The 27,775-nt window shown below is 39.5% G+C and overlaps 1 protein-coding gene across 9 annotated transcripts in view; it reads left to right on the forward strand.

The window, feature by feature from the left end:
• Positions 1-27,775, forward strand: part of ATM (Serine/Threonine-kinase ATM-like protein) — a 427,822-nt gene that overhangs the window by 314,894 nt on the left and 85,153 nt on the right. For all 9 annotated transcript variants that reach the window (XR_016362919.1, XR_016362920.1, XR_016362921.1 and 6 more), the window contains 3 exons: positions 8,724-8,771; positions 8,906-9,010; positions 9,300-9,383. Coding sequence is in view for 6 of the 9 variants with exons in the window: in XM_089822957.1 (XP_089679083.1) it covers positions 8,724-8,771; positions 8,906-9,010; positions 9,300-9,383 (237 nt within the window). In the remaining 3 variants the exon portion in view is untranslated. The remainder of the gene's footprint in view (positions 1-8,723; positions 8,772-8,905; positions 9,011-9,299; positions 9,384-27,775) is intronic.

Below are 27,775 nucleotides of genomic sequence, written 5' to 3' on the forward strand. Positions count from 1 at the left end.
GCATTGGTTAGCCCAAATGGCATAACAAAAAACTCGAAGTGACCATAGGGACACCGAAAAGCTGTCTTCTCAATGTCCTCCTCCCTCATCCTAATCTGATGATATCCTGACCGTAGATCAATCTTTGTAAAAAAACATGCACCATGTAACTCATCAATCAGCTCATCTATTCGTGGGATGGGATATCTGTTCTTAATGGTCTTCTTGTTTAATACCCTATAATCAATGCACATGCACATTGTCCCATCCTTCTTTACCAACACTACTGCTGAAGCAAAGGGACTCTTACTAGGCCTGATATGCCATATTTCCAGCAACTCCTTAACTGCCTTCTCTATCTCATCCTTATGTTTCTTAGGATGATGATAGGGAGTAATCATGACTGGTTTGGCTCCCTCCTCAAGCTCAATAACATGCTCTATTCCTCTGTTAGGAGGAACCCCATGCGGAATCTTGCCAAATACCTTAGTGTGCCTGTCAAGTATCTCCTGAATCTCTAGTGGATGACTCTTCACCTGTAGCTCTTGTGAAGTTGGCATAGTGAAACATTCTGCTGCCCACTCTATGTTATCATGCCGAAAAAGTCTTTGCATTTTTCTCAAGGAAACTACTCTGCAACTTCCATCTGAAAGTCCCCTAAGTACCACAGTTCTTCCCTTATGCTGAAACTTCATATCCAATTTTTCTAGGTTAAATGTGAACTCTACTAGGGAGGCCATCCATACCATGCCAAGGATGACATCATAGTCTCCCATGTCTACCACATAGAACTCATCTTTCAACTCATAGCCATCTCCAAACTTGATTTGAAGATTAGATATCTTCTGAGTGCATAATAGTTTGTCACCATTAGCTACCATAACCCTAAATCCAACATGCTCCTCAGTTTGTAGACCTCTCTTGGCTACAAATTGTGCGTCTATAAAATTATGTGTAGCCCCAGTGTCAATGAGTGAGATCACTTTCTGCCCTTGGATAGTACCTCTAACCCTAAATGTGATTGCCTTCTGAGCCCTTGTTAATCATGCTAATGACTTCTCATCCTCAGGAATGCTGCTTCCCTTAGTACTGCTATCCTCATCTGAATCGGAGTGCTGATCCTCCCTTTTTGACTATGACTCTTCTGCTGAAAAATATTCCATTTGATTTGCCTTAGCCTTGAGGGGACACTTATGAGATAAATCCCAAGGCTCTCTACAATGAAAACATAACTTCTTCTTTCTTAAATCATTCAAAGTGTCATTATCCAACTTATCTCTTTTGGGCTGAGCATCCTTGTGAAAAGGTTTTTTGTCCTTCTCTTTGTCCTTTTTCATATAAGAATCCTTGTTCTGAAATCTGCTCCTAAATGAAGAAGGTGCTAAGTGATGAGCCTTTTTAGTGGCCTCATGCAACGTACCAGGGTCATGTCCCTTGACCCAACCTCGCAAGGGTTCTGAGAGTCCATCCATAAACAACACTACTAACCTCCTCTCTAAAATATCTGTGACCAACACAGTTAACCTCTGAAACTCACTGATATATGTTTCAATTGATCCCCACTGCTTGAGTTGTGCCAACTCCTTAAACTGTAATTCAGGATCCCTAGTATCAAATCTCTCTATAAGCTTTTCAGTGAACTCCTCATAAGATGTGATCTGGTTATGTCCCAAGGTTACCATGCCATGGTGTCACCACTCATGTGCCGGTCCATCTAAGTGAATAGCTACATATTTTATAGCCTCCTCTTCTGGCATAGGATTCAGCTGCAAGTAAGTATCCATCTTCTGCACCCAAGCTCATGCAGTCATCTTCCCGGAAGCATCATAATATGGTAAAGAAAGTTTCCCCACTTTCTTTCTTAGCTCAAAGTTTTGACTTCTTCCTCCTGATTTGGGAATGTGTCTCATCCTCAAGTCCAAGTAATCTCTGAGAGAGATATCCGCTTGAAACTCCGGCCCACTAGCCTCCCAATCCCTCCTAAACTGATCCTGTAATTCTGCAATCTGTGGTTCATTAATCGGTTGAATTGGTTCTCTGGGTGGGAAGGTGGGTAGAAGGGGTCTCGAGCTAGTTGTTCGAGCTGGCCGTGCAACATGTCTAAAGTTATCAGCCTCATTCCCATTGTTATTATTATCATTAATGTTGTCTCAGCCTCCATTATCATTCCCCTATTATTGTTGTTGCCATTGTTGGCATCACCTGGATTAATATTGATGCCCATTTGTCTAGCCATTAGCTGTATCATTGTATCCATTCGCCTATTATGCTCCCGTTGCATCCGCTGCCCCTCCTCTAATGAACTCAGTAACCTAAGCATTGCATTTTCTTGATCTGGACCGGTGCTCCTATCATCTCGATCATCCATATTGCTGTCTTGTTCAAAGAATGTCTCCTCTGTGTCTGTATGACTGGATTGTATGTCCCTCTGCACGGATGAACTATCTCGTTTGTTATGTGAGTTAGAACTCCTACTTTGTCTTGCTCTGGTATTGTGAAAATTATAAAGCCCTTGTCGCATGCTCAAACATAGATGTTGAAGATCTCCATAGGATCGTAGGACTTATAGCTCTGATACCACTGTAATGGACACCCAAGAATGCCCAAAAGCTGAACCAAGGCTGAAATTATATTAATGTTGTGAATGCTGCAATCAATTACAAAGAGATGTATTCCAAAGGCCAAACCCTAAGGGAATGACGTCTAGAATGTTACAACAGAGAATGAATGTCCTCTATTGCCAAAAAAAGAGTGTGATTCACACATCCAAGCTCTTATCAAATGCAAGTCATAACCATCCCATGATCAGCAATGAGACTTTCAGCCCTATTTATCCTTTTCTTCATCCTTCTAGAAGGAACTAAAACATTAATTAATTGCAAGTGCTAGAAGATTCCTCCTTCCAATAATTAATGCATACCCTAGAAATTCCTCCCTGGCAATAATTCATTAAATCACGAGAGGCTTCCGTCTTTCCAATAATTAATACATACCCTAGAAGCTACTCCTTTGTAAATAATTAAATTAATTAAATACAAAGTCACCTTTAATTTTTAATTGAATGACTTTGTAAGAAATTAATTTAATTTCTTCTTATCCTCCACTTAGACTTTAGAGGACGTGAAGGCTAAAACATGGGAACATTACACAAAAGTAGTTTTTAGTTTATCTTCTTTAGCGATGGAGATTCGGTTATAGCCAGAGAATCCATCCATGAAGGAATACATCTCGTGTCCTGCCACTTCTTCCAGAATTGTGTCGGTGAACGGGATTGGAAAGGGATCTTTTATTGTGACCACATTCAGGCACCAGAAATCCACACATTCGGATTTGGATCCCGTCCTTCATTGATATCACAATTGGTGACACCCACTCACTTGTTTGAACTTTAAATATTATGTTGGCTTCCAGCATTCACTGTATTTCCTCATCTACGTGGGCTGCATAATTCTTGTTCATTCTATACGGTCACTTCCGCACAAGTATGGCTTCGAGTACCAAGGGTATGCGGTGGACACACATGTCTGGCGGGACCCCTTTTAAATCCTTGTAAGTCCACGCAAATACATCTTTATAATCCATAAAGATTTTAAATGATGCGGCCTTCAGTATCGGGTTCCAGTTGTCTCCAACAAGTATGTTCCTTGGATTCTCTGCGTCGCCAAGATTAGTAGCCTCTATTGACAACTCTTTGTATCTTATAGCTTTCCCTTAAAAGTAATGGGCGAGACTCTCGTTGAACTTCGTGTTGCCTTCTTTGTATTCCACGAACTCCAACGGAAATACCTTCTCATCTTTAGGCTTCTCGATGCCAAGCATGTAAGAATGGAAGAGCTCATAATCTTCCATCTGCCAATGGAAAAGTTCATTCAATGAATTGCTATCATCTCCTAAACATTCCTCCAATTCTAAAATGCTTTTGTCGTTCGGATCCATACAGGCTCTTCCCTCATCTGTCCGGTGTTCCCCGTCTGACTCAGTCTCCAACGACGATGCCATTTCTTTACTATTTGAGTTCGAAGATCCATGGCAAACTTCCACCCTCCGCTTTCCACCGACAAAATATTTTTCTTCCAGTTGTGATTCACTTTTGCAGGCGCCAGCCATCCTCTTCCAAGAATGGCGTCATATCTCTTTTTCTTCAAGGGAATCACTACGAAATCAAGCACAAATGGTTGCGTTCCTATGGTTACTTGTTGAGCCACCAGTGTCCCTAGGAGCTTTATCCCCTACTAGTCAGCGCCAAGCAGGTTGAATGTGGACGGCCATAGGGTAGGCTTGCCTAGTTTCTTCCACGTCTCCTCAACAAGAATGTTCACCACGAACCCACCATCCATGATGGTGTCCATCAGGATGGTTCCGAGGATTCCCATTACGAGCACCGCCGGGTGACGGTTGTTGCTTACTGTCAGCAACATGGGATCTGTGGCCGACCCCCCTAGTACAGTTGGTTGTTCCTTCATCTCCGATGGGTTTGTGTGGGCATTCAATAATGTCGTCCTTTGTTGTGGTACCATTTGTAATAAAGTCTTGAAGTCTAACGGGCACCTTCATTTACAGCATCTGATTCACCATGTTGTTCTCTCCCTCCTATCTTCCAAGAATAATATATTTCCTATCTTTTGTAGCCTTTATTGCCCTTTCTACATCTTCTCATGCTTCTAGTAGTCTCTTCTTCGTACGAGGGTTAGGATAGGTTTCCTGTTTGGCTTGGTTGCGGGTGACAACAAGAACTTTCTCCTTGTCAATGTTAAGGAGGTTTACTTGTTTTGGGCAGTTGGTGTCTTCGTGGTTCCCTAGACCACACCGTCAACATGATTTTTGAGGTGTCATTCTTCGGACACTCTCTAGCGAAGTGGTCCCATTGGTTACATGTCGGGCATTGGATTATGGGCTTTCCCTTGGAATCATATTGTATCCGATTCCTGTTGTCATTGTCGCCCTGTCCTCCTTGGCAGTTATTTTTGTAGCCACCCGATGTGGCATTGTTGTTGCCTTGGGTCTCATTATTAGTGCCAGAGGTGGATGGTGTTAAGTATATTTAACCAGATAACCTATAGGTCTGAAGGTGCAAACCGTAGTTCTTCTTACCCTAATATATCATTAGGTTGGCATTAGATTATATATTTTCCTTAGGAGCCGGTGGCTTCTCAAGAAGTAACTTGATAATCCTTAACTAATCTAACACATTGTGTGTGTTAGATGTTATTGCGTTTATCTTTCATATTGCCAACTTATAGGAAGATGAGTCATGCTAGCTTAGGAAGGGACATGTCCCTTTGAGGGACATACCCTTTAGCAAGGCTGTATAGGGAGGTTATCGGTGTAGTTTGAGGACACACAGTAACAATTCAGTCTGCTCCTCTAAGCATCTATATCCTGCGATTACTTTTAGAGATAGTCCCATTCAATCAAAGGTTGATTATTCCTTATTGTATCGGCATTAGGGAAGTTGAGTGCTCTACACACATTACACAATTAAGTCTATTTCTTCAAGCAATATCATCGTATTGATCTATTGCAAAAGTATATAATTTTCTGATCAGAAATATAGGTGTCAACTTCCTCAATATTTAGATTATTAGAAGACCATTCTTAGCAATCAAGGACTGAATAAAAATCTGATTCAAAGGATATAGAATTTGTAGAATCTTTACAAATGGTTGTTCTTGTGTGAACAGTGTTTGTTGACTTCGTGTCTTCATGTGAAATGGGCACTCCTTTGTAGAATGGCCCAAGATTTGACAGATATCGTACATTTCCTTTTTAGGGCACGCTCCCTTTGGGTAACCTTTCTCTTTGCAATCCATACACCATATTTCTCCTTCCTCCATGCGACCACTGACTCCCTTCATGGACTTAAACTGCTTCCTCATTCGCTCCAAGTCCTTTTGGAGGACCTGTACTTTGTTTTTGGGTTCCTCCTCGCTGTCTACACTACTTTCCTCATTAGAGGACTCATCACTCTCGGAGGAGGATGAGGATTTACTTTTCTTCTTCTTCTTTTTCTTTGTTGTCTTGCCCTCACTTTCTATGTTCAGGGCACAGTCATAGGCGTTTGTATATGATGTAGGCGGAACTATCTTCATTTTCCTTCTTAATGCCTCATGTGGTCCTTCAGTAAACCAACATTTCTTTAGTTCATCTGTAGGTTGAGTACCCATTCAGCTAAGAAGATCTTTGAGTCTTCAATTATAGGCTTGAACGATGTCCTTCTTCCCTTGTTTACTATTGTAGATCTCCGCAACAACCTCGTTGTCGTCTCATAGCAGTCAAAATTCTGCTTGAAATTCTTTCTGTAGTTCGTCCCAAGTGGAGTTCTTCGCCTTGTCCATGTCGGAGAACCAATCCACGGCCACTCCTTGTAGGCTAGCTGGAAACTGGTTCAACCACTCATCCGCGTCGGTGACTGAGTTGGCAGTCCATATGGTTTCGCATGTACGACAATGTCGTATGGGGTCTTCCTTCTCGTCGCCTATGAACTTGGGAAGTTTTTTCTTTTGAGACATTGTTTTTCTCGTCCTTTGACCACTGGATCATGTCTTAGAACTATTAGGAGTTGGTCTTAGTGGGTTACTCTGACCACCGTGCAGTGTCCCTCCGATAGTTTCTTGTGCCCCAATGTCTTTTGTCGACCTCACCTCCCTTCCTACTTCTTCACGGGCTCCCTCTCGTAGTAGTGTACGGGATGAATACAAAAACTGTTCCCTTGTCTCCTCGAGCACTGTTAATCTATGTCATGTTTCCTCGAGTAACTCCTCATTGCTCCATACTTGCCATTTTGGCGAACTGTGGCACCGTTCGATAGTTTTGGTGCCTTCTGCACGGTTGCATTCAATCACCGTCAGTGATTCCTCCTACAGCCCCACAGTCCGATCTTCAGCAAGTTGTCTTAGCCACAACCTTTGCTCGGCTTGGATTAAATCTCCCCGTCACAGATAGTAATTTTTCAACATCCTCTCTCAAGTTCCTATTTTCGTTTAAAAGATTGGGCATTTGACATATACCATTATATAAAAACAAAATAGAACACTCTTTTATTTATTTAATCTATATACATCATGTGTCGACTCATGCGACAGTAAAAGACTCCTGAGTGCTCTTCACACCATGGCTCAAAAGCTCGTGGTTCTATTATACGACATTATGCATCTCTCTCCTCATAGAAATTCTTAAGGGTCTCCTGACAACATTCTGCGCGTTCCACTTCTTCCCTGCGTCTCTTCTGTGCAAGGTATGCTTGTGCAATCAGACGTGGCAGTTGGTCTAAAAATTTGTTCGTGGTTGGGCTTGCGTGCATAGCATCCCACACATTGTCTGACATAACCTCGTCCTCCGTGGCTTCTCTCCGTACGGAGGTTTCGAGGCTTATACAGTACAGGATGTGAAAGTTATGGGCTGCCTCGTGCTCACCTTCCAGAATTTCTATTTCATCGTCCTCATTCATTTTCCAGTTGTCTTGTATGGTTATTCCCATTTATCCTCGGCCTTCCATACTACTCTGGATTCAAATTGGCAACAGTGCCAAATGTTCAGCCCGTAGGTGAACAGTAAAGAAACATGTAATAACTTAATAAAATAAAATACTATTCATTTATCAAACGCTTTCTATGCATAACAATAATGTTCCATACAATGATGCCAAATACATAAGTGAAAGCCATATTTATAATACCTGATGCAGTGCTAATGAAACGACACAACTGTGTCCACACCAGTAACTGCCTAACTACCCGTTTTGTTGGACAACACAAGGTGTTGGACTTCATTGTATGGATGGTCACTATGCATGTGTTCTAGTTTGTTTGGTCACTTGGAAGAGTATAGCAAAATAATGTTATGTTTCATTCATGCAATGCTTATGGACATGGAGATTTCTAGGTCAGCACTTGTATTACATTTTATTTTAGTTTATATGAATGAGATTGATGAAGAATTAATGGTGAATTGGTTGATTAAATGTACATTGTTTCAATCATATTTTGTAATTTATTGTGTTCTATGTATGTTTGGCCATTGCGAATGAAAGCTGTAAATCAGAAAACTATTACATTGGCATCCAAAAACTTACAAACAATGTAAAAAAATTAAAAACGATTCTGCATAACACAGATGTTTAATATTTGTTTTTAATTTTTTTTCAAATAGATCACTTTATTAAATTAATTAAATTAATTTAATAATTCTATCTCCAAAATTTACATTTACAGCTTTAAATAGTTTTTAATGTATTCCCCCGATTATTTGAAATTAGCCTACAAGAATTACATAAGCTGATTGGTTCAACTCCAGCTAGTACTCAAAAATGGATATTACAATATTAAGAAATCTGGCTGAATTGGCACTGCCCAAAGTCCTAGAATAGCAGTCAAATTGTTCTTTTCACACCTTTGGTTCATTCTGTCCCATTGGCTCTACATATTTTTGTAGAAGCACTAATAAGAGTTTTCTTTATTTGGCTATATGTGGACAGAAAATAGTGAAAAGTTAAAACGACCCTTTTAGGTATTTTCTTTTCTGCTTTTCTTCCATAGTTCATTTGTTGGTATCTTGTTATGCAAGGACATTTGCCTTTTGGGCTATGACCACTGTATCGTCTCCCTAGTTCCAGCTTAGTCCATGTTACAAAGCTTCCCATTTTCTAGACTTGTTGAGATGTGTGATTAAAAATTTAATAATAGTGCTACATTGTTAAACATGCAAATCTATTTCTCCTGGACTAACTTTATTGTTATGTATGCAAGGTCTACTGGCTACAAATAGACTATCTTCTAGCCGCAAAGGCTGCAATGGTGAGTCTATCCTGTTCAGTTTGTTTCCATATAAACAGGTTGCAGTGCATAATAATTTATTGTACAAGGAAACAATTTTACAAAATTATACATTTGTTCTCATTATTTGCTAATGTGCTAATGTTTTCTGGCAGCAATGTGCTGCTTATTTCACTTCTGTTTTATATGTTGAGCACTGGTGTGAAGAACACTTAAAAAGTCTTACATTAGGTGAACCAGACTTCTCTCACCATGAACGGGTAAATTGTTTACATCCCTTCAGAAAATTGAACAGTGCATTTAAGTTCTCTACAATCCAGTTGAATGAGAAGTTTTTACATAGAAACACAATGGAGATGTTTCTTTCATAATTATAAACGTGATTTATTTTCTCACTTGTTAACTATAGACTATAGTATTGAAATAAAAAACAAATATTGTACAAGCTCAGAAGATTCCAAAACCTATTCTTACATCATAAGAGTCTAAAAAGTGAGACCATCAAAAAACTAATTGAAATGTTTTCTATGTTCTATGTTGTTATCTTAGTTGCCAGCTCATGTGGAAGTACTGCTGAAAGCAACAACAAAAATCAATGAGCCTGATGGCATCTATGGCATTCGATCACAGAAGGTAATATTGTTTTTTTCAACATTTATGAAGCTTAGTTTCTGATTGATTTTATACAAAGATTTAATTACTATTTTCCACAACCTAACTCAAACTATCCCTAAGGTATCTGGCAAAATAACCAATTTAGAAACAGAAGTTTTGAAGCATTTTTTCTACTTTCTTTAAGAGATCAGGTGTAGTCCCACATTTTTATTTACTTCAAATTTGTTGCATAAAGCATTGGTAAGATATCAAGAATTATTCAAAAAAATTGTATGGAACATTCTCATAGTTAAGTAATGATTGCTTCTGTTTAAATGGAGATCTTTGGTTAACGTGAACATATATCCTAAGCAGCCAAATAGGATACGGGTATGTCCACACACAGACATCTATATGTGTGTGTGTGTGTGTGTGTGTTGTGCACTTCTAAAAAACATACCAATATCAATACATGTATATGGCAGGTTATTATAATTATATGTACAGGTAAAAGTTAAAAAAATTATGTTTAAAAATCATATACCATTATGTATGCTAGCAGCTAAACAAAATCATTACGAATTTCAGATTTTGAAACATAACTAATTTAATTTGAAATTCATTTTTCAATATAAAAAATATTTCTATCTCATAAAATTAGAGATAAAGATCTCTATCGCAGCTACAATCTTCAACATGCATGAGATGGAAAACATGACTCCCCTTTGAAGCCAAGGAGTTAGAGTACTTGAATGAAGATAAGAGAAAGCTGGTATGCAAAGGAGATGAACGTGCAACAACGTAATATGGTGGAAGTGGCCAAGAAGTTGTGTAATGAATAATGTGTGCTCCTATCCTTCAAGTTGTGTAGGCTCTCCTTAATGGAGTGCCTTGATACTTGACAAATGTCACAAGAGGAAAATGTCACAAGAGGACTTCTTTGGGAAATTCACCTCTGTGTGGCCTTCAAATTTGCAGTCAGTGCACCACAACTCCTTGCCATCCTAGGTAGCCTCTTTTACATTTTCTCTCCTCTGCTCCATCACCTACATCATGTCTCCTCTCAAGGACTGTAAAGTCTTAGATTCTTCATCAATGCTTTAATCTATACTATCGTCATTGCTGACCTTCTTCCCTCGAGATGTTTTGCTCTCTCTCTCTCATCTCCATTGCCTAGTTGTAAGGCATTAGCGCACAAAGAGTACGGTGCCACCATTGTTTTCTCCCATAGAGCAGGAATGAACCCTTCAATAAACCACCTCTATTTCAGGCTTCAGCCCATTGACTGATTGGTTTTCCAACTTATCGAGAAACTCTCTCAACCTATGATTGTAGATCCATATGTTCTCATTTTTTTCCTATTTCGTGTTATAGATTTCTGCCACTATCTCATTGTCATCTCGTAGCAATTTTGATACTTCTTTGAATGCTCTCATCAAATTGTTCCACGTTGTTCTGTAACCTCTTGGTAAGTCTACCAGTCGATGGCAATTCCACTGAAAGTGGAAAGAAATGCCTTAAACCAATATTCATGGTTATCTTCACCATTGGCTTCCCATATTCTCAAGCAATTCTTACAAGGTGAGGTCCTCTGATCCATCTCTTGTAAATTTAGGGATTTTTTGCTTCTCTAGGGTGTTCACCATCTATCTAGCTCAGTCAACATCATGTGTTGGACCAAAATGGAGTGTCTCTTTCTTTGGATTCTTGTACCTCACTTGTGTTGATGTCAGTTTTTTACCACTACATAACATATAGCAATTGAATACTTGATATGGAATATCAAACACTCAATTACTCTCTTGAAAAGTTAATACTCATGAAGACATGAGAAAAACTCCAATGTTCCTTACACGTGTGGATACTAACTCAGTTATCGATGTGATTTGTTGGTAATCACGTAGGCGGTCTTACGTTGTTCATTCGAGGGTAACTTGGACTTTTGGTGTGATGGTGATGATTTTGTATGAGCGCTAGATAATGTTGATGGTGAGGATGATGGAGGGTGTGTTTAGATGACTTATGCCTTCCTAACCTTCTTAGAATGAAATCCAACTACTCAACTACTTGTTGTTTTACTCTTACTCCTATGAATGGAAAGATTAGCAAAAGGACGGGGATCGAATCTGATGAAAGCTAACCAGCGGCTCTGCCTCCAGAGATGCAATGATTCAAGGGAAAAGACTAGTTTAGCATGCAAGGCTTCCCAACAAGCTGCTAGGATGCTAGTGGCCTAGTTATAGATCCCTATCAAACATTCACTAATATCACCATGCAACTATCCATCTACTCTTACTCTTACTAACTTCTTGAAATCAAATCTACTTTAACAACTTCAAAGGAAATCTAATTCTAACTATTGGAAGTAGAAACCATGCAATAACACCAAATGTTCTTGATCACCATGCAAGTCACAACAATGATACAGAGAAGCGATTATGGTATTATCTTAGCAACAAATTTCACCGACCCTTTACAAATGAGAGCAAATGGCCTTATATAGAGGCCCAAGGTTACAACCAACGGTAGAGATTAAGAGGCAAAACCAACGATCCAAATTGGATCCTAGAAACCCTAATTAAGGTTGCCACCCCATCGGCCAATGAGAAGACGCCACCTCATCAATGGACCAATGAAAAAAAAGGAAAGTGGCAACCAATGAGAAGGTACAAAAAATGTAGCCAATCAGAATCAGACACCTATCCTACCCAAGAAGAAGGAGAATTTGCCACTTGGGTTTACATCAAATGATCTTCTAATATAGTTCTACCCCTTTCTTTCATTTTTTTAGCCAAAGCAATGAACTTGGCTAGCATGTCGTTGACTTCCTTCATGGAAGGGCAAAGTGTATGTTTCATCTTGAGCTCAGTTGAATTCATCATGTTGCTTACTGTTTGCAATGTTTCCTCATGATCCTTCTCATATTCTTTCGCATATTCGATAAAGGCATTGAGGGAGGCAAAGGTGCCCAAATGTTTCTTCTTGATGACAGGTTTCCCCAACTCATCCAATCTTGATCCAAATTCTGTTTGATTGTGTTCTCCTCTTTGATATCTTCAAAATCAAGCGCAGCCCCAACATCGCTCATCATGGTTGAAATGGAAGTGTCAACGCCTAAGCTGTGTTGTGCAATCTCGTTCTGTACCTCTTCAAGTATTCTCAATTTGATAGTCAAGGCAACAAACCAAGACTCCACTGTACTCAATCCTCCTCCATCTATCAACTTGGCTCTTTCCAAATATTCCTCTGGTAGCTCAATTAATGCCTGTAGCCTAGGAATGGCTAAGTCCTTGACTAGAAGGAAATCCTTCCACTCACCTTAAAATGTTTTCAATTTGTCTCTAATAACCACTAATGACCTGAATGTTGAGACATAAGAAGGCAAGAAATTTTGCCCATCTTGGACTATATCATGGATTCAATCCTTGACTTCACATAGCTAAGCCAATATCTCTTCTGTGTTGCTCCCGCTATCTTGTGGAAGGGTTGCCTGATGCAATTGGTGGAAGGGCTAGCAATCTCTCCAATACTTGTTTTCGGCCTCCAACTTTACAATCCTTTCGTTTGCCTTCCTCAACCTTTCTCTAATTGAAACGATGCCTTCCTAGATCTCCTCACATTCCATGTCACCTGTGATTCTTCCCAAGTTATGTTCAACTATCTCATATTCCTGAGCTACAATCTTATCCAATGCCTTGCTAACAGTTGGTATAGCAATTTGAACTTTTCGGTGACCATCATTGTTGCTCCTAATTACCTTTGCTACCGTTTTTGCAATTTGTTTCTGGTTCTCGCTATCACCCTTTTTCATTAATCCTTGGATATCTTCAACTATTTGGGCAGTCACTACCTCGCCTCTTGGCATAAGCATTTGCTTTAACCATAGTGGTGCAGTGCATCTCCCCAAGTCTGGATTTGGTTCGATTAGCAAAGCATCACCAATGGTCTCAGGCACCTGGCTCATTTCCTCAATATCAATTGGCCTATCCTCTTCTTTACTAGTGACTGCCATGTCATCTCCATGTTGGTTCTCCGAGAGAGGAGATTACTCGGTGTTGTCACTGTAACCACTTGATTATGAATTAGAGCTCACCTCTACCGCAGCTCCTTGTCCACTTGTATTATCTCCTTGGCTTCTAGCCTCAATTATGCTCTCCCTTGATGGCGCTGCATTCTGTTTCTTTGTTGGAGGTTCCCGATGGTCTTTACTTTTCTTGACCTCCAAACCTCTCTTCCTATTCTTAACTATTCTTTGTTGCTGGCTACCACCCTCACCTTTTCGTTTGACTGACTCTGTTGGACCTTCCTTTGGTTTCATCTTCTCATAAGTAAGGTATACCCTTTGACTTTGTAATTTCCTTAACTTCCCATTGTATCACGACTCGGTGTATAGATTAACTGTCCTTGTAACTACATCCAAGGAAGGATCTTGATGATCATCCCAATCCACTGGATTCAACTCCATTCCATCCACTGTATCATAATCTTCACTCAGCACATTTTCATCATCTTCTAGTTTTTTGGGAATATCAAGGCCTCTCCATCTGATTGCCTTCATCATGTTCACTAACAATCTTGAGAAAGTTTGCTTTCTCACATGAAAGTCATCCTGGGCATTGGCCCAAAAATCTTCTATAGTAGGAACATGTTTAAATGTATTTTTGTAAGATGCCTTGATAAGATCATTAGGATCAAATCCTTGCCTTGCTCTATACCATGCTAGATGATACCATTCTAATTCTTTCTCCATAGCTACAAAGGCGACAGGATTGGGGCAACTATCATTGTTAATTCCAAATGAGAAGGTAATCCCTGTCTCACCTTTAAGTTTCATCATTTTGTCATAATGCTCAAGTTGCCTAGCCAATTCCATCAAAACTACCTTGTCAAGTGGGTACCTTGGAAGTCTCTTGGGACAAACTGTGCTTCCTGCTACTCAAATATAAGTGAATTGAGGAAATTGGATGAACCAACTCCCATACTTTTAAACTTTTTCTTCTGCTTCAACTGAGAGCCTCTTAGCAGGTATCCCTTGCAATATCCTTACCGTTTTGATGGCAAAGGCATCACAAAACATCTTATAATCCTTAGTGTTGTGCAAATAAAGTTGTGGATAGCACTCATGCACCAAACATTGCCCCGGCCCATTGCCAATTACTCCTAAGGCCTTAAGTCCAGGATTTTCATATAATCTTGCAATCAGATAGAAAAGATAGAACTCTATATAGAATTGCTTTTGATTTTGCATGGTCCTAAGTTGCAATTCTAAATTTTCACTTATAATCCTAGTCCAATTGAATCTTCTCTTTCCATTTTCAATTTCATCAATAAAATAATACATTCAGTTTTCGAATTGCATACCTTGACCTATGCCCATGATTTACTGAGAAGCACAATGAGATCGTCGTACTTTGATTTGAAATCTGACTTAGTGAGCTTTGATGACTTGGTGACACCCTTCTTGCCTTTGTGTAACCAATTCTGCTTTAGGTGAATGAAGAAAGCCTCTTGATTATTGTGAAATGACTTGGTCGCCTGATCCATCATTACCACTGTCATGCTTTTATATTGGGGAATATTAAATACTTCTTTGACCACTTGTCCGTCGATGTTGACCAACACTCTCTTCCCTTCATCAAAAATTATGGACTTGGTAACAATGTCAAACCGGGATGCACACTCCATTACCAATTCTGGACAAGGCAAGGTAGGAGGGAAGGCTGCCGCGTGTACAATTCCGCTTTTGTAGATTTTCTTTGCCATGGGGGATTGCCCTTCCTTCAATCTGTCCTTCAACTATATCATGTTCAATGTACCGATATTGGTATCACTTATTCGCCTCACTTTCAAGAAGAAGGCAGTCTTAGGCATCATGTCTTCCTTGTCTTTTTTGGTATTTGTTCCCTTTGGGTTCTTGCTTGCACTAACATCTACCATCCTAAACACTTATTTATGTGCCTTCATTCTAAATGATATGCACTACACTTATCTATCTCCAATCTTCTTTCTATCAATGGAATCTAGCTTATTTCTGCCTCTCCAAGTCCTATCTCTACACTTATCAATCTCCAACCTTCAACCTAGGGGTGGGACTACCACTTATTTCTGCTTCTTCGTTACCTTAGGATGGATTACACTTATATCTTCCAACTTCAACCTAGGGTGGTTTAGCTTATTTCTGCCCCATCAAGTGTCCTATCATGAAATTTACACTTATCTCTCCAAACTTCAACCTATTAATGGAATAATGAAGTGGTGGATGATGAATGCAAGAAGAATATAAGGGAAACGTACCAAGCAAGAAAAAGGAATAGAATCTGTCTTTAAACCAATCTTCACCGCTAAAAATGAATAGAATTTTACCTTAATTTTGTCTTTACCAATAACCGAACCCTTTTCAAGTTCAAATCAGATTTCAAAAATGTCAAGCCTCCTTGCAAATAATGATGCCCTAGCTAAAATCAGAACTTTGACCTCTTGAAATCATCCATATATTTGCTAAAAATCAGACCTTGGATCATGTATGTCCTTTAACAAATAAAATCGCCCAAATCTAGGGCAGAAATTCGCAGCCTCTAGCAAAATTCAGAACTTTGAGAAATCGCCCAAGCAAGAGAAAAATATTCAGATCTGCTCCCAAATCGCTTAGGGCAGAAATTCGCCCAAATTGGAAGAAGAAAAAGAAACGCCAAGCAAGGAAAATCTGCTCCAACAAGAAAATTGCCTAGGCTAGAAATTGCCTCTTCAAGAAAAATCGCCCAACACATGAGGAGGAGGAAGGTGGAATGAGGAAATGAGAGAGGGAGGAGCCTCGCTTATAACAAATTTTCTTTGTCTCTTCAAGCTGGCTGACTTGCCCTGGAGGAGAACAAAATTAAATTAGCATCTTTATTAATGGCCCAAATTTAAATGCAATGCTAAAATTACTTAGCTTAAAGTGAAATTAACGTATTTAATCGCCGGTTGTGATAAAAAATTGCAAAAATAAGACAAGGAAAACCTAGGAGCTGCCAAAATTTTCATTTAAAAACATTTTAGCAATTAAAATATCATTAAAATTGAATTTAGCAAGCTAGAATTGATTTTCAATTTTAATTTACCAATTTCTTTTAAACATTAAAAAAAATCCCCTAAGCAATATTTCAACCAATTTAATGGAATTTTGCAATGCAATTTTAATTTTTTCCAAAATAAATCATTTTTCTAGCATTCAAAATCGATTTATCCAATTTTTAATTTCACTATCAAAAAATTTCTCTCTTGACCAAAAAAAGTCAAAATTTTCCAAAACAATGAAATCTAAAAAAAATTATTTTGAAAATGCTCGCGCTTATACAATTATTTCAAATTTTCAAAATCCATCTAAGTCCAAAAATTTGCAAATTTATCATGCCGAATATGTTCTAACCATCGAAAAATGTTGTCTTTGAAATTTGTCTGGCCTAAGGATAAAATTACATTTTCCGGAAAATCAAGTTAAGATAGGGTGAAAAAAGAAATCCAACCACATCCCTCCTGGCCCGAAAGCGTCCAAAGTGTAAAATTTTCAAATTGAGAACTTTTGGACAACTCCAAAAAAAATCGCTAAGGCGATCCAAAAAAAGGGGGTCCCCAAAATTTTGGGGCGATGGTGTGAAAACCTCAACAACTTGCCCTTGTACCCACATCCATCTGCGTTGTCCACACTTTCATCACCTCCCTGGTGTTGTTATTCCCTTTTCCATGAATTCTCTTGTTGTTGGGTAAAATCATGTGTTGTCTAAAATATGGTTAATGTTAATCATGTTGTTGGTTGTTAACATGGCTGAGGGGTAGGTAGTTATGGTCGCAACAGTTCACATCGCACCCCTCAGAGATTGTGTACACTCCCTCGGATGGAGAGGACATTGGCATTATCATGATCATTATCATTGGTATCATTGTTGTGATTATCACTTGATGTAAACATAGAATACTATTAATGGAATATCAATCCACATTTGGTGTTGCTGCCTCTATGATCTTGGGAAGCAATAGAGAGTGGATGGCGAACAGAGAGCAATGGGGCAACTGATAGACTACAAAGAGAGTAGTCATTAGGAGCACATCGAGAAGAACCCATAATTATTCGAAGGTGAATAGGAGTTAATAATCAAATTCATCTTACTACTTCAGGCATCCATCAAGACATGCATGGAAAGGGGAGTCGTACGAGATGAAATACCAGAGAGTGTCATGTGGAGTGCCCTTATGGTAAGTCCAACAGTAAACCATTTGATGTGCCATCTACTCTAGTTGTTGGCACAAACATTCCTTGCACTTCAGAAATGACTTTTGGCTGAACGAATTGAATACAATAAAGGGGTTCTTCTATTACATAGTATGTGTTGAAACATATAGCTTCGGTTCAGACAATTGCGCTCATCATATGAGAATATACTCATGTATATATACATGTCAATATGTTTGAATATCGATATGTATATATGCATGAATATAATCCGCATTTACTTATGGTGATCGCAGCATTCAGATCTAATGGTCCATATTATGGTTGAGTAATATTTGATGAATGATCTCAGTAATAATCGTATTTATACTGATTTTTAACGATTGCAATGGACTTAGTTAAAGTCTTGAAGTCATTAGTTTTGTTATGACTAATCACATCGGGTGTGACCATTCCACCGATCGGGTGCATTGGTGAATGGTCATGTCTCCCCATTCACCCATATACCTGTCCAACCTTGTATACATATTGTATGCCACTCGATGTTCTAAACGTAGAAATTGATTAATTTATGTAGATCGAAGACAGTACAAACATTGAATTCAAAGGAACCTTTATATCATATTTGCATTGAGATTATATATATTGTGCAACACTTTGGATTCTTCATTTGCATCGACTGCACCTGAAAGAAATATACATACTTCAGCACTGTTAAAGAAATCTGTAAGTAAACTTTACGTGGTATCAAAGCTTGGCTAAGGAAAGATCACACTAAGTTTATTGAATCAGATTTTTACTTAAGATAACAATCCTCTCTCCTGACAAAAATGACAAACACAATGAGATTCGAACATCACCTTGAAAGTGTTGATAACTTCGAATCTTGAAAACTTTGAGTAATGATGTTATTAAAAGAAAACAAATTGGAATCATTTGTAAGAGAGGACAAAGAGGAACCTAAAGATGATCTTGAGAAATCAGAATGGATCGAGAAAAATGAAAAAGCTATGAAGATAATTGTAGATGTTGTTCAAGATCACATAGTACCTATTGTGGCAAAACATACCACAGTATATTGTATATTTTGAGCTCTTGAAAATGCAGTTATAATCAATAATACAAGCAGAAAACTTGTTCTTAAAAGGCAGATGAATAGTGTAAGCATGAATAAACGAGAAACTATAAATGTTTTCTTTATGAGAAACACAGACTTGAGAGATCAATTATCTACACTTGATAGATTGAAAATCAAGAATTATCCTTAATAGCATTAGGAAGACTTTCAAACTCCTGGGAATCCTTTGTACAAGGTATAATAAGTTCTAGGTCTAAAATCCCTAAATTGGATTGTTTAAGATTAGATTGTCTTCAAGAAGAATCAAGATTAATGATTAAAGGAAAACACAAAACCCTAGATGAAGATGTTCAAGTTCTTAATACAAATGCTCATTAGAAGGGAAAGAAGAAAAACAACAAAAGAAAAAGAAATTTTCATGGAAAAGGACAATCCAAACAGAAGAAAGACTTGTCCAAAATCTAATGCTTCAGATGTGATCTATATGGACATTATGCAATAAATTGTCCTGATAGATCTAAACCTCAAGCATCTTTTGCAAAATATGAGAAGTCAAATAAAGGCAATGAAAATGAGAAATATGCCTTCTATTCAGCATTATCCAACTAGATATCAACAAAAAGGAATACATCGATAATTGATAGCGGGTCTTCTAGACACATCATTGGATATCAGGATAACCTAGAAAGCATGCAAATAGAAACAAATGAAGAAGTTACAATTGGTGACGATTTTGCACACTCCGTAAAAGGAAATTGGGACTTGCACCATAAAATTGAAATTTGGAAATTCTATTCAACTTTCTAGAGTTCTTTATGTACCAGGTATTAAGAAAAATTTAATATCTATATCTACATTTGAAGATAATGGTTTCAGAATCGCATTCATGGGAGGGAAAGTATTAGCATGGCCTAAAAATTCAACCATCAAAAGGGCTCTAACAATAGGAGTAAGACAAGGACTTTTATATGAGCTATGTGCTAAGACAAACCTTGCACTTGTACATGAGACCTCAGATTCAAATGAAATATGGCATAGAAGACTAGGTCATATCAACTTTTGTGCTCTAACTAATCAGAATGCCCAAGTTAAACCATATTCACAACGAATCATGTAAAAGTTGTGCCTTAGGGAAAAACACTAAAAGGCCATTTCCTCATAGTTTGAGCAAAACTAAAGAAGTGTTGGAATTAGTACATTTTGATCTATGTGGGCCCATGTCTATACCTTCTATAGGAGGATTCTTGTACTATTTGATATTTGTTGATGATTTTTCAAGGAAGACATGGATATACTTCCTTAAATGCAAAGAATCTGAAGAGATTATCTCTAAGTTTGAATTCAAAACTATCATTGAGAACTCCTCCGATAAGAACATTAAAATTCTGAGAACAGATAATGGGAAGGAGTATACTTCTGAAATATTTAAAGAGTTTTGCAAACTAACTGGGATTAAGAGGGAGTTCACAGTCCCATACAATCCTCAACAGAATGGGGTTGCTGAAAGGAAGAACATAACCATTGTAGAAGCTGCTCGGGCTATGATTTTTGATCAAAATTTGAGTATGTCCTTTGGGGCTGAAGCATCCAACACTGCAGTCTATATTCAGAGTAGATGTCCTCCCTCACATTTGGACAATAAGACTCCTAAAGAAGCATTTTTTGGAAAGAAACTTGATATCAGTCACGTAAGGATATTTGGATCTCTTGTATATGTTCATGTACCTAAGGATAAGAGGACTAAGTTAGAACCTTCTGGAAGAAAGGGTATTCTCATTGGTTTTAGTGAAATAGTAAAAGGATACAGAGTCTACATACTTGGACAAAAACAAATAGAACTAAGCCGAGATGTCACCTTTGAAGAAGACATTGCTTTTAGAAGAGCCAAAGCATCTGATGAATTAGATACATTTGATGTATCTCCAGAAGAGACTTCAACTAAAACTGAAATCCTTCCAGAGACTCAAGAAGAGAGTCTTGATTACTCTAAAAGGCCACTTTGGGCAAGAAAGTAATACAGGAAGGAGATGGATTTGCAGCCCCTTCAAGAACCTTCCAAGAAAGCAAGAGACCTAGAAAATTAACATATAATGCTTTCTTGTGTAAGAGCTCGAATCTTGAACCTTCTAGTACTTCTGAAGCACTTAAACATCAAGCTTGGAAAGACGCCATGGTGGAAGAATACCACTCTATACTAAAAACTGATGTTTGGGACACAGTTCCGAGACCTAAGGAAAAATCTGTTGTCTTCAAAATGGCTCTTCAAAGTTAAGTATGTTGTAGATGGCAGCATTGAAAAACATAAAGCTCGTTTTGTGGCTAGAGGTTTTTCTCAAAAGGAAGGAATTGACTTTGAAGAAACCTTTGTACCAGTTGCTAGGTACACTTGTGTTAGAGCTGTAATAGCCATTGCAACAGCCAAAGGTTGGAAAATTCATCAAATGGATGTAAAAACTGCTTTTCTTAATGGGAAAATAGAGGAAGAAGTATATCTGGAACAAACAGAAGGATTTGTAACTCATAATATTGCTTCTCATGTTTGTAAATTGAAGAAGGCTCTATATGGACTTAAACAGGCTCCTCGGGCCTGGTATGAAAGGATTGATCTTGGATTCACCAAGAACATGGCTGGTCCAAATCTCTATTCCAAGGTAACTAAAGGTGATAAACTAATTCTAATTCTTTATGTTGATGATCTTCTGATTATAGGGGAAGAACATCTTATCAATCAGTGTAAGAAAGATTTGGCTTCTAAATTCGAAATGAAGGATTTAGGAATTCTTCATTACTTTCTTGGTTTGGAAGTAAGTCAAAAGTTTGCTAATATCTTTCTACATCAAAAGAAGTATACTATTGATATTTTGAAAAGATTTGGAATGTGGGATTGTCGACCTATGTCTACACCTATGGAAACCAACTTTCACAGGCTAAAGGAAGCAAGTGTTGAATCCAGAATAGTTGATCCCGCCTTATACAGATAAATAATTGGGTCCTTGATGTATCTTGTAAATACTCGACCTGATATCTGCTATGTAGTGAATGCATTAAGTCAGTTAATGTGTGAACCTCGTGAGATTCATCTTGTTGCTTTGAAGCATATATTGAGGTATCTTCAAGGTACTATTGGGTATGTACTTAAATATGAGAATACCAGCTTGGAGTAAAATGGATATACTGATTCCAATTGGGCCGGAAGTGTAAATGACCAGAAAAGTACATTAGGACGCTGCTTCAGTTTAGGATTATCCATGATTTCTTGGATCTGCAAAAAGTGAGCTTATGTTGCTCAAATTTCTACTAAGGCAAAAGTATACTGCAGCAGCTATGGGAGCTAGAGAAGCAGTGTGGCTTCGGAAGTTGTTTTCTAACTTGTTTGGTGAACCTATGAAGCCTAGCACTATTCACTGTGATAACCAAAGTTGCATCAAGTTATCTGTGAATCCAGTATTTTATGATAGATCTAAGCATATAGAAATTCCTTACCACTATGTAAGAGACATGGTGGAAAGAAGAGCTATTCAATTAAAATATATTAATATAGGTGATCAAATAGCTGACATTCTCACCAAGGCTCTCCCTAAAGTGAAAGTTGATCATTTCAAAAAGAAACTTGGCTTGTGTAGTCAGCAATTGGTTTGTAGTCGGCATTCGGTGATTTAAGTATTTAATACTTGTGTTAGTGGGTAGTTAAGACGTGGGGAGTGTGTCGGGTGGTTTCTAACCAACCGACCCTTTTATAAGCAGATTGATACTTGGACATTGTACATTCATTTTTTTGGTGATATTAATAAAATAAAAACTGTTCCTCACCTCCATTATGATAACATTGTGGTATTGTATATTGGTGATTCTGAAGGTCATAGTTATGTGATATTTTGTAATTTTTGGTAGTATTTGCTCTCTTCATTTTTGGCATCGTTGCCTAAGTTCGGATCTGGAGGTATTGTGCTAGATAGGAATGACTAATGGGAAGACCATTTGTGCCTTGCATCCAAATTACTAATAGTGACAGAGAGGAGGAAATAACTAGAGAGGATCAGTTGACACGCAACTTGGTGACAGCGTGGGAAGTTGCAGTCGAGCAGTATGTGCAAAGGGAAGCCCGTGAGAGGATGGTTCCTAAGAGCATGGTGCGCGACGAACTCTCCATGCCACCGGCGGTGCATGATCACCCAGGACAGATTCCTTGGCTTTTGGCAAGGAACCTCATACATATTGAGGATGAAAGAGTACAAATCGAGAGGGGAAGAAGGCAAAAAGTTCTTCAATGATTTATTGAGAGGGCGCAGAATCACAAAGTAGAGGAACCCAATAAGCCAAGCTAGGGAGATAGGCACTGAATTACTTCATGCCCCTAATTCCAAATAAATACCGAAGGACAGCACCAGAGGATGAAACTAAGGAAGTCGCCCTAAGAAGAGAGATGTCGTAACTGGAGAACACAAGGGGATTCCCACCGAAGTCAGGAAGGGTGGATTGAACTTACCATTGAGGAACTAGCCAATTTGGTTATTTCAGAAACACCAGAAAGGCAGTTTAGGTGCCAAAAACCAAAAACCCCTAAACGGCAAGAACTTCGTCAAGAGGAGATAAGGAGTCAGGAGTCTAGCCCATTATGAAGTGGTGTTCCATCGGGAGGTAAACTTCCATTAGGAAGTGGAGTTCCATCAGGACGTGGTGTTCCATCTGGAAGGGGTGTTCCAACGGGAAGTGGGGTTCCATCTGGCAGGCGTGTTCCTTGGGGAAGTGGGGTTCCACCCAGTGGTGGTGCTCCCTCAAGAGGAGGGGTTCCATTGGGAAGGCAACAACAAGGAAAGAAACTGGTAGTCGATAAACAAAAATTGCCTAAATTTACGGGGGACGGATCAGAGGACCCTGCTCACCATTGCAATACCTATATTACTATATGGCAAATGAACGGGGAGAATGACAGTAACGAATGGTTGAAGGTATTTCTTGCCACATTAAGAGGGATCACCATAGATTTGTATGCAAATTTGGATGCTGGCAAGAAGAACAATTGGGATAACCTACGTGGAGCATTTGAGGAGGAATTCAAATTGTTAAGAGATGATGATGAAATTGTCACAGAAATCTATAACACCAGGCAAGACAAGAAGGAATCAGTGAAGGCTTATACCAGGCGACTAAAGGAACTCATTAGCAAATTGGACAATAAGCCTGTGGATAGGTTAAAGAAAAGATGGTTTATTGAAGAACTTGTCTCGTCCTTAAGAAAAAAAATGAAGATAGTCCCACCATCCACTTTTGCAGATGCTTGTACATGTGCCATGGACATTGAAAGCAAAAATAAAACCTTGAAGAGGAGATGACATGGAAGCTCTAGTGAGAGTGAGGAAGAGTCGAAAACGATCCAAGCCTTGAGGAAGGACCTCAAACGGCTAATGAAGTAGCTGGAACTAAGGATTAGAAGAAGGAAGGTAAAGACCTGTGGTGTACAGACTGCGAAAAAGAGGGTAATACCAAAGGAGCATGCTCGAGAAAGATGTTTTGTGAGATTTGCCAGATAGGGGGTCATGCAATCAAAGACTGCCTTTATAACCTAAAAATAAGGAACACCCAGATATTGTTTGCTGAAGAACAGTCTACACCACCAGCAACTCCTGCAAAGAACAATAATACAAAAGCTTCACCAGGGGGGTACAGGAATAACTGTAGAGGTAGTGCCAATAGTAGTAATAAAAATAGCAACACCAACACACCCTGACGGGCAATCCAATATGATTTTAGAGGACGACCCATGATCCAATGCTGAAGATGCAACAAATGGGGCCATTTTGCTCGAGAATGTCAAAAGGGAGGGGGACACAATGGAGGAATGCTCTGCAAATGGTGTGGTTTGGGCAACCATTAGGATACGAATTGCCCAAGGCAAAAAGGTATGAACATGTTGGATATTGCAAGATCAGAAAGTGAGGTACTTGCAATAACAAGGATGCAAGCCAAGAAAGCCATGTATCCAGAGGTGACTGTGAAAAAAGCAAGATTTGAGGAGGCAAAGCAGAACATCCAAAATGAGTTGAGAGGGGAAACAATAGCTAAGCCAACCAAGACCTCTAGGGGCAAGGGGGTACCTAACATCATAAGGAAAGTATTAGAAACTACCATTCCGGTCTCCATTGGGGAATTACTGGATACACTACCCCAGTTACAAGTCGCATTGACACAAGGAATGCTGCCAACTCAACAGGATCCCCAAGGGGAACTAGAAACAATAGAACAAGTGGAACCAGATTCAGTAGAGTGGGTAAAAAAAGAAGAAACTTCAGTGGAAAAGGAAGAAAGTACCTTATTTACAATAGGTCTAGGGAGAACACCAGCAGTGGTAGAGATGGAGATCATGGGATACAAACTCTCAAACACGATAATTGATGGAGGCTCTAGGGTGAATGTTCTATCAGAAGATACTTGGAAGGCGATTGGGAAACCTACCTTGTGGCCGCCCAAATTCTAGCTCGTAGGAGCAGATCAGCATGGCATCAAACCGATTGGCAGCTTGATAGGGCAAAAAGTAATAATAGGAACCCAACAATTTGTTTTAGACTTTATGGTTATTACCTTGGAGAAGAAAGGATATGATGCTTTATTAGGGAGAGGATGGCTAGTAGTAGCAAAGGCCAATCACAATTGGAAACGAAACATCCTCTCTATTGAATCGGAAGGAAGGAAGTACACTATAGATCTCAAGAACCAGTCAGTAAGTCAGGACTTGGCATTTGACTCTGAAGAAGAAGAATATGAAGGGATGGAACTTGACGAGGAGGGAGTACTTAGGTTGGGAGAATACTTGGAGGATGACACAGACTCCCTTAAGGGTTTATTCCACTGGCAGATGGGAGATTATGAAGTCTTCCAAGTAGATTGCAACATGTTACAAATACAAGAATTGGAGGAACAGTACTCGGAAGGGTATATGAAGTACAAGTATAGTGTTAGGGATTGTGGACGTACGACGTACATAGTAGGGTGACATATGAGGTGTTTGGACAGGGGAGCAAGGCGACGTACAACCTATCAGACCGTATAGAAGTGGCAGTGTTATAGCCATACGTGGGATCAACCATATGAAGGACAGAAGTGGTGTACCATACAGAACCCAGCATACGGACAAATTTTTAATGTACCCGTATGGAATCCAACGTACAGAGGACAAGGTTGTGGTGCCATACGGAACCCAGCGTACAAAGGGCAAAATTGGTGTTTCGTATGGAACCTAGCGTACAGAGGATTGGCGTACGGAAGACCACCTTCAAACGACGTACAGGTGCCAGTTTTGCAGCATACGAGGGATAGCGTATGGGTGGCATCCAGCCATACGGGAGATTTTTGTACAGACTTGCAGAAAGCTAAGCTATGTACGGTTGTCGTACGACAACAGGGATACAAACATATTAGCGTACGGTCCAATCAAACATACTCTACACAAATTCAGCCAACCAAGGAGACCATTCTACTTGTACGGGAATTGTATGGTTATTTTTTCAGCACGTGGCGAATAGTTCTTTGGGGTGGTCATTGGAGATATCTCAACACACGCTAGCAAATTGGACATATCCCTCCAACATGGTGAAGTTAAGTATGGGGAATCCCAGCCGAGGCCACATTTTTTATTCCAAAGGTACCAAAACTGCTACCTTACAGGCAAGAACTCAGAAGTCAGTCATGGCACAAGGCAAGACTAAACTATCACAGAAGATCACTACTTCCAGTATCAGTTTTGAAAGTGTGCTCGGTAGTGAGTGTAGGGCATGGTGGGAAAAATCAGACGCAGATCATCCTCTCCAGAAGTCGTTGGTCATAGCTGAGGTGGACAAGAGTATCTTTATGCCGATCTTTGATTTACACGAATTTCAACCTATCCTCCAAGATTTGATTACGGGGTATGACGGAGCAGGTCATCAATCTGTCATACAATATGCTTTGCACTAGGTGGTAGTTTCTTATTCTTCCAAAGTACTTAGTAGGGTTTTTGGAATCCTTAATCGAGGGCAAGAGTTGAGCAAAGCCCCTATGACAGGAGAAGACAAGCGGAAATGGCTAAAACTCCTATGCTGCCAGGATCTTACCAATGAGGAATGGGAAGGTATTTTGAAGAATAGTCGGGGGTTGAGAAAGGTTTTCATTGCGAATGAGGAATGGCATTGTGTGGTGGATTTGGTAAAATGTAAGCTCATGGCTAGCAATCGCACCTCTGATATTGCTCTTTGGATGTTGCCAGTGGTGGATGGCCTATCCCAAGGACAAATCTACAACTGGGCTCAACTCCTATCTGGTAGACTGTGGGAATTCCTGCAATTGCGGCATAAAGCTTTCTACATGCCCCATCATGCAGTGGCTTTTTTCTTGGAGGCAGTTCGGCTTCAAGTTAGTAGTGAACATCGTGGGACATTGGTACCAGCAAGTTGAGTGGAATCGTACCGACCAGCGATGACTTATTGGCTACATCTAGACACCTTGGGTGTGGGCTCCCAGGGTTGTGGTGAACCCACCAAAAAGAAGGCACGATAGGTCGTAGTAGTGGAGGAGGATGAGGACCAAGTCAGTTCTAAGGAAACAGAGAGTGATACAGATTCCTCCTCTTTCGATTCCCAAGTAGCCGAGATTCGCCTAAGTCACTTACAGGGCACCCCACGTGAAGTAGTGTTTCTACCACCTACAACAAAGCCCCTTCCTACGAGAGTCACTGTGGTTCCTCAACCGGCTTCTCCACCTGGTGATGTTGTGGTATCCCCAGTTCCTTCTACCGAAGACGCAAGCTTAAAAGCAACAAGTGGCTCAGGACACTTTCCAACATGGGGGGCTTCTAAGCTATCTATTCCAGGGATCAAGCCCCTCCTCTTGCCAGACCCGCCTACTTGCACCAAGGTGATTGATTTAAGAGGCCAAGTTCACTATGTACACAAGGTACGCCTGCAAACACCTCTCAAGCCAAAGGTGGTCCAGCCTGTGGCTCGCGTTGTTCAGTCGGTTGTGGGGGAGCAACCGAAGGACCCTTCCTCTCCGGGTACTCAGGTGACAATGGCAGGAGCAGTTACCATTTTAGAAGAGGCTGACAAGTTGTTGGAAGAAGAGGGTTTTGTGTCATCCCCTGTACCCTCGCAGCTTGAGGAACCAGTGGAGATA

This window comes from Cupressus sempervirens, chromosome 3, assembly GCF_028749045.1.
Source record: "Cupressus sempervirens isolate cs-2001-9-10 chromosome 3, ASM2874904v1, whole genome shotgun sequence".
NCBI classification, from domain to species: Eukaryota; Viridiplantae; Streptophyta; class Pinopsida; order Cupressales; family Cupressaceae; genus Cupressus; species Cupressus sempervirens.